The sequence below is a fragment of the Aythya fuligula genome, chromosome 9 (genome assembly GCF_009819795.1).
Source record: "Aythya fuligula isolate bAytFul2 chromosome 9, bAytFul2.pri, whole genome shotgun sequence".
NCBI classification, from domain to species: domain Eukaryota; kingdom Metazoa; phylum Chordata; class Aves; order Anseriformes; family Anatidae; genus Aythya; species Aythya fuligula.
The window spans coordinates 10,915,816-10,931,303 of NC_045567.1; the positions used below are offsets into that span (position 1 = coordinate 10,915,816).

Here is a 15,488-nt window from a genome sequence, read left to right on the forward strand (position 1 = left end):
GTGTCCCACCAAGGATTTAATCTTCACATTATTTGGGGAAGAATTAACACAAGAAAGTCCCGATGTTAATATGGAGTTACACATCTAGTGCTCCCTGGGATTCCTGCTCCAAATGCAACTCTAATTAATTCTAAATGAGAAATTCTTCTGGTTTCATCAACGATGACATCTGCAGGAACACCAGTCACACACAGGTTTTCAGCTACTACAGCAAATGTCTAGCATAGGAATAACAATGGATTATATATATCCCCCAGTGAGATCTGAAGAAATAAATACACTTTGGTATCACGGGTTATAGAAAATGTCTAAGTAACATAAATCAGATTAAATATCACAGCAGATCAGCACTGTAGTACCACCAGCAAAGCAAAGGTGTGTCTGAGTAGAAATAGTGCCCAGGGAGGAAAAATGCCATGACTACATGGTCTGTATGCATTGGCCATCACCAAAGGGACATGACTTCATTTTCATTCAATACACCACAAAATAATACAGGAGATTTTCAGATTATAATTTCTGCTTTTCACAATGTTTTTGGTTTAGCTTCTTGATTTGTTAAGGCTTTTTTGTATACAATCTCAGTATGTGTTTTTCAATCACAGACATCCAAAGTGACCACAAATGTAACAGGACCATTACTAAATGGGAATTGAAAACTTTTAGGTGAATTAGAAAATGGCACAAGGCAGAATCCTGGTCCTGGCTATCAGAGTTTATATGTAAAATATGAAGAAACTGTTCTACTCTGAAAGCATAGAGACATTACTTTTGCTATAGGCATGCTGAGAGAGAGCATGCCAGCAGTCAGCCAAATAAAACCAATGTGGTTAGGATACCACCTCCAAGTGGGGGAAAAACAATAGAAAACACAACCCTATTTACATACTTCTTTGTTTGTGTATACTTGTTTCTAAACTGTAAAATGTTCTGTAAAATACAGCACACCTCAAGCTCAGAAAGTCTACTAGACATAGTCATATTTTGAAGGGTACGAGCGTCCTCCGTCCTCGCTTCGAGGAGCTTCTTCATACCCTTGTCCTTTCCTAGTCTTCGTTTCAGGTTCGTACCCCGAACCAACCTTATAGGGCCCAGTTCTGTAGGAGATGTTCCGCCCCGATGCATTGTAGGACACTGCCTTGTAACTGGAAGAGACATGAGAGATGGCATCAGATGCTGCAGGCTCTGTGACTCCCCTGTGCTGCACCCTGTGTTCCTGTTTGCTGTTGGGTTTTGGGAAACTCTGTACTGTCGTAACTTGGAGTCGCTGAATATGCTAAGCGCCAACCACCTGCAGACAGGCTACAAGTCTCTCTCACGTTTTTTCATAAACCTATCCTTTCTTTCCTGTGAGTAAATCACTGGCTGAGTGAAGGACCTCCCAAGGTCTTTCCTGAGTTTCCTTTTCTTACAGATAAAAGAAACCATTTCCCTCATCAGCTCCTCATAAGACTTGTTAATCATGATAACTTTTGCAATGGGGTCATTATGCCTACACCTGTCTTGTGGTGTACTGGCTGCATGCTATCTTGCCACCCAAGACCTCACGCAATACCTTCCTGTGTCCACCACAGACAGACTTACCGGGATTCTTCTGGAATCATTCCTCTGCAAGCAAGGCACATCATGATGCCTCCTACGAGGGCTAGGCCACCTGCCACCCAACCAACAAAGAGGGCTGAGCCAAAAGTGTACCTACAAAACAGTGATGTGCATGGTTACTGCTTTGACCATGCTCCAGGGTGTTTCTTCATTGACATCCCACTCAATTTGCTCAGACTAATTATCTTTATCTCCAGTGCAGATAGGAATGAGGTTCATTGAATCTTCCAAGTCATGGGACCAGAGTAATATGCACCCGGAGTTTGTTTTTCCTTCGGCTGCAGCATGCCCTGGCCCTGAGGAAATCTGCACCATGGAGCATTCTGAGCTGAACAACCACCTACCTGTTCTGGACATTCTGCATTCCCTGGTACATGTTGGTTGTGGACATCCAGAAGTTTGTGACCAGCATGTTGGCAAATACAGACACTCCGGTGATGGCACACAGACCTGAGATCAGACAGAAGGGTTGACTGAGACCCATGTAATACAAGCGATCACCTTGGGCCTTGAGGAAACACCTTACAGCTTGGGTGAGACACTGCTTTTTGTCCTGACATGGCACCTTATGGAGAAGTGGGGACCCACTGTGTGTTTGCATTTCTGCCACAATTTCTACATATTTACATTCTAGCAGCAAGAATAAAACTTTATACTTCAAAATCCCAAGTCCTACCAGCAGAAATGCCTGTGACCAGATGTGATGAAGACTGATCCAGTAATCAATTTCCGGTAAACACAATGATTTGCATATGGAAGACACAACACCACCCACTTACCTGCAACAATAAACATGATGCCAGAGGTCAGAGTCATGTTGGCTTTTGCAGAATCCTCCATGTTGCCGATACGAATGCATTTCAGAGCAAAAATGCACACAAAAAGGCCAAGGATGCCCAGAACAATACCCACGATCATGAGGGCCCTCACAGCCTGGAACATTGCTGCAAAACAAATTAAGAGCCACAATGAGCAAATGAATTGAGATTTGACAGAGCCTGGGAAGTTTTTAAAGACTGTTTATATATAAAAATAATATATATATATATATTATTTAAAAAAAAAAAAAAAACGTTTAATATGCTGAAAGCAAAGACCATCCCATGGAAAACGGGCACCACATCTACTCTCAGCATGATTTGGGATGCCTCTGGAAATGCAGCTGTTTGTCTCAGCTTCCCAAAGAGTTGGATGGTTTAAACAACTTCTTCTTGGAAATGTCCATGGGCATTAGTCATGATTTATTCATCTGAAATTGATGGAAAGGGGTTGGTATACAGCTGGGGCAAGTGTGAATCAGGCTTGCGTGGCCTTCTCTATTGCTACTCCAAATAAAGCAGTTCAGCTGATTGCATTTGCATTGAAAAATGTTTCATAGGAGTGGAAAAATCATGAATTTCTAATGTGAGAAAGTTAAAATAAAGCCTAAATTATCCGAAGATACTGATATTCCTACTCATTCTCACTGTGATAATGGATATTTAACATTGCAGGAATATATCAGGTCCTTAATTTAAATATTGCGGGAGCCCCAAGCGATAGTATTAGAAATACCACAATTTTCTACCTGCATTTCAAAGTGGAATAGAAACCTTCTTTTCTTCATTTAATTTGTAAGGATTTGCTCATTTTATCTCTCTGTATTTATGTGCGTCGCTGCTGCACCTCTAACTTACATCACACTAATGCTCTGTTGTTGTTTGGCTGATCTGTTTTTTTTTAAAAATGGAATTTTTCCATAACTGAACTGATTTGAGAAAGATTTTTTTTTCCCCAGACAACAATGAGCACAGAGAGCTCCACCCAGCTATCCCTGGTATTCCAACCACTCTGTGACACCAAACGGAATTCTGTATGTTCCTCCTTTATAATAAAAACACCTGTAACAGGACAAGAGAAAATCACCTTGACCAATGCTGCACATAGACCAAGGGACAGCAACAAGGCTTCAGCAACGACCTCCCCGGCATGTCCTTTGATTGCTTATTTGTAATATTAGACTTGTATACACCCATCCATGTTAATTAATAGGACACGCAAATGCCCTCCTCTGAATTTATTGAGCATTTTGCCATCAGGGTGGGGTTGCTTGGTTGGAGGCAAGCTGTGATGCTGGTGGGAGCTGAACACTGCTGTCCATCAGGCAGCAAAACCCCTCCAGGCTCCTCCTGGCTTAAGTAGAAAAGTAGGGGGAAAAGCAAAGGGGAACACGCACCTTTTAAAATATAGATGTGAAGGGAAAAGCCTGGGCATTTGAACGCCAAGATGATTTTCTAATAAGGGCACATATCCAGTCTTGCTTACAGCCTGATACTCCCCACCCTGGCAGAGATAGGAAGGCAGCAGCGCTGGCAGGACATTGGGAGGACGTTGTCAGAAGTATTTCAAAGGCTGTTGTGACTTGGCCAGGACACTTTGAAGCCTCTTTTTGCCCTGCCATGAGCTCTCACAGCCCTGCGTTTGGCTTTGATGCCTCCCTGTGCATGACACTCAGGGAAGATGACAAGAGCTTGTGAGTGATTGAGAGCGACAGGCAACATATCCCACAGCCCCAGCGGCTGTGGTAACTCTGCCCATCATCCCTTTTACTGGGCTGACCCAGGGAAGGGAAGGGAGCCGTTTACAAGCACTCCCCAGGACAGCAAGGTGTATGGAGCCTGACCAGAACCACATTGGAACCACAATGCCTGGACAAACAGCCATTTGCCATCCCACAAGCTGGGACTACATCACCTTCTCCCATCTGGCAGTCCCACTGGGGCTGCTGCTCTTATGACTCAATTTGCCCTTATCAGCTGATAACAAGTGCTAACGAGCCTGGGATTTTCAATCTCCCATTCATCAGCCCCCAGGTGCGAGCTCACTAGTTATTATTCATCCGAGAACAAGAAGCTGGCGGATATGCCTTATCAGCCCTCAAAAGGTGTTCGTGCAGCACCTGATGCAAAGCAGAGAGCTGTAAAGAGAAGAAAATCACAATACTCATTTGTCTTTACAATCACTAAAGTTTCTTTCTAACTGCTTGGTTTCAGGAGGGGCAACAGAGGCCGATAAGGCAGCATAAGACACTAGGGATCCTGATGGCAGGTCCTTGTAGCCTTCAGGGTCTGCCTCTGGGACAGTCCTTTGTTCCTGGGATGTTTTCTACAGACCTTCTGGTCCCTATGTGCCATCACTAGGGTGGTCCAAGCCCTTCAGGAATAGGTGATCCAAAGCCAAGACCTCACCAGGATATCGTGGGCTCCCAGGAAAGATGTTACCAGGGCTTTGAGTGCCCGTGAAAGGGCACAATGGGCAGGCCAAGCCAAACATCTCGTGCAGACACCGGACTTCTGCTAGAGCACTGAAGTCCGAGTGTGATGGATCTACACTGAAAAGCAGCAATTTGCCACCATCAGAAAGGTAGAGAAGGGACACACAGCAGGGCACAACAAAGTGCAAAGCAATCAGCAGTCACTCCTCTCTGCAGGATGTCAGTGCCACGGGGTTCATTTATGCATTGTTTCTGCAAAAGGATGGCAAGGAAAAGAAAGTGCTCTCAGGTCTGCTGTGGCATTAAGACCCCTTCACCAGGATCCTGGGACCAAAAGTGAGAGCACTGCAGTATGAAGTGAATTCTGGCATCCATCAGAAGTCCTCTGAAGAGAGATGCTTTTCAAAGGCAGTGACCTCCTCTAGCAGAAAGGAGTGGAAGGTTGCAGACAAACAAAGCAGGAGGCTGAGGAAAATAATTGTACCAGGAGAACTAGCTACCATGCTGCCCTGTAGTTGAAGCCAAGCACAGAAACTACCTGCCTGTCTTTGCATGTGTGTTTTGCATGGGATACAATAGCTGTGCTCTTACTTGTGCATATATGATTGCTTGTTTTGCACATACACGATTTCCATACAAAGGGTTTGTCTGCCAGAAAACAGTATCAATGCACATCACCAAAATAAATAAATAAATAAATAAATAAATAAATAAATAAAAGTCTGAAATTTTGAATCAATTTGCATTACTACATTTTTTCAGTCCGAAGTGGAACTGGAGAGCTGTCTTTCCCCCCAGTGTTACTGTGAGTAGTGAAAGGTGATAACAAAGCAACAAAGCAAAGCAACTTAAAGTCATCCAAACTAACACCTCCAGCATTTCTGTTACTAATACAAAATACAAAGGTGAAAATGTAAGTTTATGATGAGTGTGATCAATGGAATATGGAAAGTTTAGAGGAAAACACTTTTTTTTTTTTTTAGTTAACTAAATTGAAGCTAGAGCATTCCTTCTCTATGTTTTAAGGTCAGCATCAACTAAATGGGCAGATAAAGAGAATAAAACTGACAGAATATCTATGACACAACAGAAATTGTCTGTGAATGCCTTGCACATTTCTTTGTTGCTTTATCACTTAAAAATAAAATGAAAAGTAGAACCTTGATAATGATAAATCAGCATCGAAGTAATCCTTGCCTCAATGCTCTTTTAAAGCACAACCACATACAGGCAGCATTATTATGATATGTAAATGTAGAGATCAACATGTGCATGTATGGTTTAATAAATATATTTTTTCTGCCAAATGAAATGAGCAATAAGTCACTTGACAATCCCAAGGCTGGAGCCCTAGAAACACATTTATTCCATCACAACCCTCAGGATGGTCACAGCCTGTTCTCAAAAGGCAAAAACCGCACGCCAGCATCCTGGTCTTCAACACAACATTTGCCCCTTCCTTGCAGCAGGGGAGAAGGGTGGGCATGCGTGAGGGTACGGGCTGGGAGACTGCCTTGTACTTTCTTCTGCACCAGATGCAAAAGGTCTGCATGCAGTGGTGCTTGCTTGCACCTAGCTGCAACATTTCCCCAAGAGTGAAAAAGGCGCTCAGAACTGTATTTGGTGCTTGGTGGCAGGGCATGGTGCCATAGGGCACAGGGAGGCACGGGGAGCCAGGCTGGCTGCCCCCTTCCCATGGCTCCAGATAGCTCAGGAACACTGGAATACCCTCGCATGCAGGGAGGTGGGAAAAGCTGCTCCTTTTGTACCTGACACCGTGGAAATCACAAGAAAACAAGTAAGTAAAACCCCTCTGCAACCTACTGCTGCAACCACTAAAACTCCACTGTGACTGAGCACACCCTTCCCCTCCTCGCCCTGCCCACACTGCTCAGAGGAAGATTTTTTCCATTGCAGAAAAGATCTGTATTTTATGGGAAAAATAATACAGTTGTTTTCAGCAGAAACCACAATTCTAATAACAACACAATAACCGCATGCAGCTGTTTTCCTTGGGCTCTGATCCAAAGGGGCAGAGTATCTGGAGGTCCAAGCATCCTCACTCTCCTCACATCAGTAACGGAGCTGAGCCCCATGGCACTCATCCAGAGATCACCTACACATGCTCCAAGTTGTGGTCTGCACCAAGTGAAGGTATTATTTTGGTAACAAATACGTGCATATTTTTATGCCCGTGCACCGAGAAGCCTGGAAATTTTATTCCTTGCAATATGCTTTAAAATTGCTGCTCCTGTTTGTGGGTGCAGAGCTACAGGAGAGCTCCTGGGTTAAACCTGGTGCATCTTTTGCCCTACCTGGCAGCCCAAGAATGGTGAAATACGGCCGGCACTCTGTAAAGCCTGAGCTCTGCCGCACGCAGCTCCTCCACAGTCCCTGATACTGGAAGACGGCTGTGACCGGGTTGTCATACAAGTCCTGCGTGCTCCACATATCCATGGCAGTGGACACCATGCACCCTGCAACCCCCAGCGACGAGACGATGAACCCCATCACTTGGCAGATGGTGGTGGACATGGTGTCTCCCCCAGCAAGAGGAGGTGAGACAGCCCCGGGAAGCCACAGACCTAATGGGAGCACCGAAGTCCTCCCGACTGAGCCACCAGAAACGCAGCAACCCTTATCAGATGCTTTCCATTGAGCGGTGTGTTTGCACAAAGTGTTTTTGCAAGATAGTCCGGTTTCACTCTCGCTGGGTCGGTTTGTGCTGGCAGGGCCCGAGATATGAGCTTTTGTCCTTTAGAAGTGCTTGTCCTTCCCGGGCTAAGCGGCCACGCTCGGTCAAGTGTTGGGCAACTCACTCAGAGCTCACACCAGCCCCTGCTGAAACCCTTCTCTGCCCATCGGGCTCCTGCTGCGTGCTTGGCACAGCGTAAGCATGCTGAGAGGGGCAGGGGGAAAGAGCATGTTCCCAGGAGAGCTCAGCATCCACAGCTCACCGCCTCCTTGGCTCTCTGCTTATGCAACGTGGGAGTAAATCTGCCAGTGGGCCAAGATGGGGACACCTCCATGCCCTGATGTCCCTGTGGGCTGTAAAAGAGGTGTGGAGGTGGATAGGGACACCAGTGGTGAGCTTGGTGGGTGGCATGGGGCCTCCACCACAGACAGGGGCATCGCTGCTCCTTGCAGCCTCCTGGGGCATCACCGAGGTCACCTCAAATGCTCATGAGCCCCCAGATTACCCAGCAATGCTCCCCCAGCCCTGTTCTCCTCCAACCCACATCCCTATCACCTATCACGTGGCCCCACCAAAACCCATGTGGGGGACAGGGACCATTCAGAAAGTGCCTTTTTGCAGGTGCTTGTCTGCATTAGGTAGGGCAGTGGTCCTGGAAAATGGGGCAGGGGATATAAAAATTAGGAAATGAATTATCTCTTGGCACAGCGGAGTAGTGCTAGGCTCAGGGGAGTAATATAAATCCGCCGTGATGCTCTGCTGATGGAGCACAGTGAGATACAAGGACCTTCCAGATTTCACACTCATCCCTTCTGATCCAAGACCCTGCTCCAAGAGATTTAGTTCAGCCCTGACCTAGAAACAAATTCTTGCTTTATCCAGCCCAGCTCCATGGCACCATCCCTCTCCATATGAATGCCTGGTCAAGACAGTATGAAAGCTACAAGGAAAGGAGGAGAAGCTGATTTCTGCGGATGGATGATTTACAGTGGGGTTGTTACACATTGGCTATTCCTTCTGGAGAACCCATGGCACCCCTTTTGCTTTTGGGACTGTGCAGAGGGCTGGTGGGCATCAGGCAGAAATGCTTTTGCACTGCAGTCTGGTAGGTCTTGTTATTGCAGCCAAAGACAATTCACATCTTGTGTACAGATCATAGCCATCAAAGCCCTCCAGGGCCAGGCACAAGATGTCTTTGCTTCCAACAGCTTTATTCAAATTTAGTCATTTCCACTGGCAAGTTTACATCAGGGGAAGGGGTAACTCCAACATATCTAAAGGTCAGAAGTAGCCAGCAAAAGAAATAATGTGACCAAAACCCATGGAAGTGAGCCCTCGAGAACAAGAGATGATAGGAGCTGCTCATCCTCAGTGAGGAAGAAGACGCACTCACAAACATCAAACATACCTCATCTGGGGTAATTCATTGTGAAAAGTAAGGGCTGAGGAGGACCTGGAAGCTGGGAGGACAACAAGGGCTAGAATAAGCAATGTAGCCAGCTCCCCATCCTGACCTTTATGGCCCCACAGCCTGTGGCAGATGGGGGCAGGGGAAGGAGTTGCCGAAATGTCCCCATTCCCGAGCATCACTCCAGAAGGGCTGGTTGTGTCCAAGCCTGATGCTGCCCAGCAGGTCCAAAGGACTCCCCTCCTTCTTGCCACCAAGTGCCAAGAGGCCACATCTCTTTTTTTCCAGGCTAGACCACTTCTAGCCATGTCCCAGGGACTGGTGTTCCTCCGGGACATCACTCCTACTCCCAAGGCTGGTGTCACCCCGCAGGGTTTGCGTGCAATGGCTTGCAGAGGTGAACACACACACAAATGGACCCCAGGGCTGGTCACAGCTAAAAATAACCCCTTGGGGAAAATATATGTAGGGATAGTAGAGTGAAATGCAAAGGACAAACACTTTCTTCCCATTTTTTTCCCAAGAAGAACCTCCATCCAGCTTGCTGGTGGCGGTGGTCCTGCTGCACGCTGGGTCCATGTGTTTGCTTTGCTGGGAGGGGAGCACCCACTCCTTCCTCTGAGCCCTTCTGCTGGTTTCAGCTGCCTGCAGCTGGAGCGGCTTTTCCAGCCAGCAAGGCTTGGGCAATGAGGGTCATTCTGAGTCCCAAGCTGAGCAACAAATGAACCCTCAGCCATGCTCAGCACCCCAGGCATTGCTGTATTTGAAGGATTTTTAACTTTTGGAGAGGTTTTTATTTGCTCATCGCTGGGCATATTGCTTCAGGTGCTATCCAGCCATCCCAGCATTACCTGCTTGTCTTTTCTCATGTTTTGATCCGCATCATGTTTGTAGACACGGGACTCAAAGTCCCCACAAGTACCTTCCTTGGTGGCTGTTTGTAGCAAAGTTATGGAGAAAAAAAAAAAAAAAAAAGAAGAAAAGGAAAAAAAGAAAAAAACACAAACCTGTTTCCATCCCAATCCTTCCTCCAGCCTATTTTCTCTGCCTTTCTGAAATGTTCTTATTTTAAACCCAAATACAGTGTGCTTGTTGTTAATGGTTGCTTCTGAGCAACGCACGATAGGGAAAAAATACATTTCCCTTTGCAAAAAAAAGGACTCTTCAAACCATTTTCCCAGCACCCAATCCAATAATAGATGATGACCTGGAGGTTTTATCTGAACTTCTGGCTCAGTGCACAACCTGAAAAATCATTGGGTGGTGGGCAGCTGTAGAGCATGTCTCAGCGTCTTTACTACCACCTGATATCCACCTCCAGTCACTCCTGGTGGTTGTCTATGGCCCAGGGTGGCTGCAAGGTAGGGGACCTCTCCCCAGGTATGGACCTGTCATTCAGTCTCCACCAAGGAGGTGGAATTTTGGGGCCAGAGGGCTCGCCCTGCTGCATGGTGATGCTGAACCAAATCAGAGGAAGGGGCACACTGTGGCACATCTCTCACGAAGACCAAGCTGCCCCACCAAGAAGCAGAGAATGGGGCTGCTCCCCACTCCTAAGCCTACCAAATGAGGAAAAGGAAAGGTACTTTGTGACCACGCCCCTCTGCAACCTTTATTTCAGCTCATTCTTGCTTTATCTACCCAGGCGTCAGCTCTGTATTATCTCAAAACCGTTCGCTGGTCCCATTGCAACTCCTGAATGTTATCACTGCCTCTCCCATAAAAATCACCTACAGCTCATGTTGACTTTAAAATTTGCAAATATAACTCACACCCTGGCAGTCAGTTCCAGCTTGTTCAGGCCGAAATAAAGCAAACCCACCCTTTTCTTTCTGTCCCGCCATTGCTATGATGACTTCAGCCTCCTGAAGTATGTGGCCCACAGGTCCATAGCATGAGAAGAGCCGCCCAGCCTTTCTGAACCTTGGCGTGGAAAGGGGTAGTGGCAGCACCCCATCACATCTCAGGCATCCTCTATCTCTCTGGTCTTCAGGTGGTCAAGACAGGTTTTGGAGGTCCCTCAGCAGAGCTGACATGAATGGAGATGCATCCTTCCCCACAAGCCTCTGAGCTGTAGCTCAGCCCCGACACAGCAATTAGCAGTCCCCCTCCTTATGAGCATCCAGCAGAAATGCTGTTTCCTTGGCTAGTGGGCTGCCCAATCTCAAAACACAAAACAAAACAAAACAAAACAAAACTATCCAGAAACACAGAGCAAGGTTTTTCCTAGGACTATGCCAAAAAATGTGAGTTGGTTGTACATAAAAAAAATAGAAATAAAGTAATAAAAATAAAATAAAATAAAATAAAATAAAATAAAATAAAATAATAATAATAATAATAATAATAATAATAGCTACTTTTTAGAATTTCATTAATAGACTGGAAAAAAAAAATCTGAGGTAACAAAAGACCCTTCATAGCCTAGAGTTCATGACAAGTCCAAGCAAACTCCTAGAGGACGCAAATACCCTGTCACATAAGCTTGCATGGCCACTGAAAGTTACCAGCTACAGAAGTTTAACAGGATGCTTTCAGACTCAAAGTTTGCTGTTGGAAAATCTGAAATATTCTTATTTTTTAAGTCACCAGCCTTTTGTTACAGAGCTGAGAGATATCTCTGCTGCCTTTCTGGGAGGGTCAAAAGGGATTTTGTCTCAAGAACAAAATGCCCTTTCAGAAATGGCTAAACAGCTGTAGCTGAAGATGACTGGAAAAAAAGAGAACAAAATAGAAAAGAAGAAGATTACTGCTGACGTTATCATAGGTTAACAAACTTGCAAGCAACTGAAGAACTCTCATTTTTGTGGAAAGTGTGACTTCTGCAATAGGTGAAATGATCACTTTCATCAGTGCTCAGCTACCTCTGTTTCTCTATTATTTGTATGTTCAAATTGAGATTGTGTCCTCCAGACAGTCACAGTAAGGTCTGCCCACACACCAAAACAAGCAGCAAAAATAATAAGAGAAAGCAAAATCAGAACAAACAGGCTTAGATCTCAAGTGACACATTTCACCAGAGACTGACTGTTTATACGCCGAGCAGTGAGGGGGAGAGACATAAAGTACCTGTTATTTCTCATTTTCATCTATTATCTTGATTTTTCCTCAATCTATTTGAAATTAAAATTCCCAACTAAATTGAAGATAGATGATGGGCAAGGCAAGTTTAATCTTTGCTTTGGGAGCAAGGGATTGAAAAAAAAAAATCCTCAGAAACCCAAACTTCACTGATGTACTCAGGTCACCTCGCTGCTTTGCTGGAGTCCTATTATTTTTATTCACTCCGGCACTATTGTTCCCAATATAAATTGCCATTGTCAGAATAATAAATAGGGGTTTATAATGGAAATGCTGACAAACCATTAACTATGGTGCGGTTTGCAAGGGGGGTTTAATGGAGATCAAGGTGCAGCAGTGTTAGAATAAATGTTGCAACAATCTGCTTAAATAATTTCTTTGCAAATTAATAATTTCATTTTTAGCATCACTTTGTGCCCCCTCTGGCTGGGATGCAGCTGCCCTGCAGCAGCAGCGGGTGGGATGAGATGCCCGTAGGAGCAGATGAATACAAGAATGGAGCCTAGAGGCCTGGAGCTTATTTTTGCACCAGCTTCTCCAGAGACTGGCAGTGCCAAATGATATATAACAGAGAGGAAAGGGGGGGCGCATGGAGTGACTTGAGAAAAAGAGCAAGCCCTGCTCATTAAAAAGAAAGGAAAAATCCACCTCGCTTTGTAGGGCAGTGCTGATAGCACTGGCCACAGAAATCAGCTTGTCAGGACAAAAGGACATGAATATTCACATAGTCACACACCAGAAGTGAAGGCAATGACACCTCACCAACTTTGGGGGTTTTTACTGCAACTTCAGGAGTGTCACGATCCCACCCACCTTTATTTCTAAAAGCTGTGCTTTGTTATATATATATTTTTTAATCTCTGTTTGGTTGTGCAATAAACCCAGCAATTCACCCAGTAGCTCTGTTGAACCTGTAAGGTGAGCGGCTCATTGGAAATCTAAACATTTAGGAGAGGATTTGGGAGGGACAGAGACATCTCCAGCAACCAGTTGGATAAATGCAGGAAATCCACCCCCCAGACTGAATGCTGTGCATTTGCATTTTAGGAAATTAATGCCCACCCTACAGCCAGCACTCTGGGGGCTGGGACCTGCAAAAAGGGCTGTAATCATGCACTGCAGTGCTGAGATTTTTGAAGGTATTGCACAGCAACAAGAAGACCCCAAATCTCAAGGATTCTCCAATTTCTGCAAAGATTAAAGTAGTTCCTGGAGACGAACACTTGAAAAGTTCAATTGTTCCTTCTCTAGAGTTACATTCTCCATAATTACATTCTTCATAATTTTAAGCTTTCAGAGCTGATGAACTGAAGAAGTTCTTCAGTGTGTGGTGGGAGAGTGTGTGTGGGTGTAAATTAAGACTACATGGGGAGAGGATTTGCGTTTTACACCTCTATTTGTTCCTTGCAAGGCAACTTTAATCTTTATGCATATAAGCAATTGGCATGCTGGAGTCGAGTTTTTCCAACCTGTCCTGCCCCTTGCTGCATGCATTTTCCCCTGGGGAGAAGCCTCAGCTTTGACAACAGTGATAGCATGAATCCAAGCCCTGCTCTAACATCCCCTTTTGGATGTTGTCCATGGTTCACCTGCTGCAACTCATGGCTTTTGCCAGGGACCTCACAACAGGATGCCCAGGCAGGATCAGCACCATGTCTTTCTATCAAAATGCATGCCTGCACCCACAACAAGGTGTGAACACATGGGGCCATCCACAGCCACAGAAAGCCATGGATCAAGCAAGTGGAAGATGCTCATGGGCATCCCTGGCACCTGGCACCAGAGGTGGGTGAATTTCTGTTTTGGAAATGTCATTTGGCAGAAGTTCTGCAATATCTGCTGGTATAATTGGCTTCTTCCCTCTGTTCTTGTGTTGCAGCACAGAGGGTAGATGGATGGAATAACCTAAGTGCCCCTCTCCTCAGTGTATTAAGGCAAGAAGGAAATCTCGATATTCCTGTTGCGACCTAATTGTTCACAGCCCTGGATACTCTGGGCTCAACCAGGACAGAAATGACACCCGTGGAAGGAAAAACTGGAACTGAAGGTAAATTAGGGGTGAGCTGAACAGTGACTTATCCTCTTTGAAAAGGATCTTCTCAGACACCAGGAACATTAGTGGTTCTGGTGGGAAGCCACATGCACCATGCAGCTGGCATGCGAGTGTACACCCAGGTCAGTCCTAGGTGCCTTTCCAGGACAACAGCTCAGCTACCTCATGCATAATAACAAGTTCTGCTGAACCCCAGCTTGGTTGTGGGAGCTGAGGTGCCTCCAAGAGCCCTGTCCTCCAAACCAGGTCCCTCATGGCTAAAAGGTGGGTTCCCCGCTCTGCACCAACAATTCCCCATCACCATCGATCACCCACGGCACCACTTGAGATGCAGCATGGCCACAGCGCTGCCCTCCCAGCCCTCGCCAGCAGCAGTCCCTACCTGGCAGCCCCAGGATGGTGAAGTAGCCGCGGCACTCGGTGAAGCCAGAGCTCTCCCGGACACATGTGCGCCACAGGCCCTGGTAGTTGAACACGGCCGTCACTGGGTTGTTGTACAGGTCCTGGGTGCTCCACTGGTCCATGCATGTCGACGCGATGATGCCTCCTATTCCTAAAGCGGACACCACGAAGCCCATGGACTGGCATATTGTGACGGACATGGTGCTGGCGGCTCGCTGGGCAGGCCCTCGGCACGCACAAGCCTCCACAAGCTGGCTCTGGGGCACGCCGCCAGGGCAGACGGGACTTTTAGCTGGAGGCACAGCCTACGTCATGGACGGGAGTCAAGAGAGGTCTGGCCTGCGCCATACAAACCTACCCTTTCCCTTTATCTGTTTCGGTGAGATAATTTTCCTTGCTCAGTACCAAGGGCCGTTTGTTGCAGGCGGTGTGAACGCCTCGCTCTCTGTTTACCTTCTCCTTCGAAGCAGAGGTGCAGCCAGCCTGGGCAGTCGGGGGCCAGGAGGTCCCTTAAACCAGTCCCTTAAACCTTCAGAGGCAGCCACACACTTCAGGGGGGCAGGCACAGAGATGCTTAAATCAAATGTAACAGATAAAAATGATGGAGAGCCTAGTCCTTTTCTGGCAGGGTTGATGATTCTGAGCCCAGTGGGGTGGCATTTATTAGCACCCCTTTATTTGGGAGGTGTTTGTAGGTATGTGTAGGACAAAGCATTCTACAGACCGCTCTCATCTCAGCTACACACAACTGAGTCCAGGACCAAGCTCAGGGGGGCCGTGTGACAGACCACTGCCTCAAGCTTGACCACAAAACTTGAGCAAAGGATGGTGTGCAGCAGAGGGTAGGATGTAGCCAACGGCAGTGCCCCAGCAGAACAGGCATTCAGATGGATCTCACTGCATGGTGAAGCCAGGCTGGGAGCCAAGGGGAAGGGAGCTGCTGCCAAAGGGTGGGTGGTGGGAACCTGCAGGATGCTGAGGGAGCACCAGGGAG

The 15,488-nt window shown here is 46.4% G+C and overlaps 1 protein-coding gene across 2 annotated transcripts; it reads right to left on the reverse strand.

The window, feature by feature from the left end:
• Positions 1–967: 967 nt before the first annotated feature.
• On the reverse strand, positions 968–14,694 carry CLDN18 (claudin 18). 2 transcript variants are annotated; one of them, XM_032193589.1, is made up of 5 exons: positions 14,475–14,694; positions 2,382–2,546; positions 1,947–2,052; positions 1,585–1,695; positions 968–1,145 (listed from the first exon to the last, which is right to left on the reverse strand). In XM_032193589.1, exons 1-5 carry the CDS (start codon positions 14,692–14,694, stop codon positions 968–970), a joined length of 780 nt encoding a protein of 259 aa, XP_032049480.1. The 2 variants fall into 2 exon arrangements, with proteins under 2 accessions (XP_032049480.1, XP_032049478.1); XM_032193587.1 differs by lacking the exon at positions 14,475–14,694 and adding an exon at positions 7,171–7,390.
• Between the last annotated feature and the right edge of the window lie 794 nt (positions 14,695–15,488).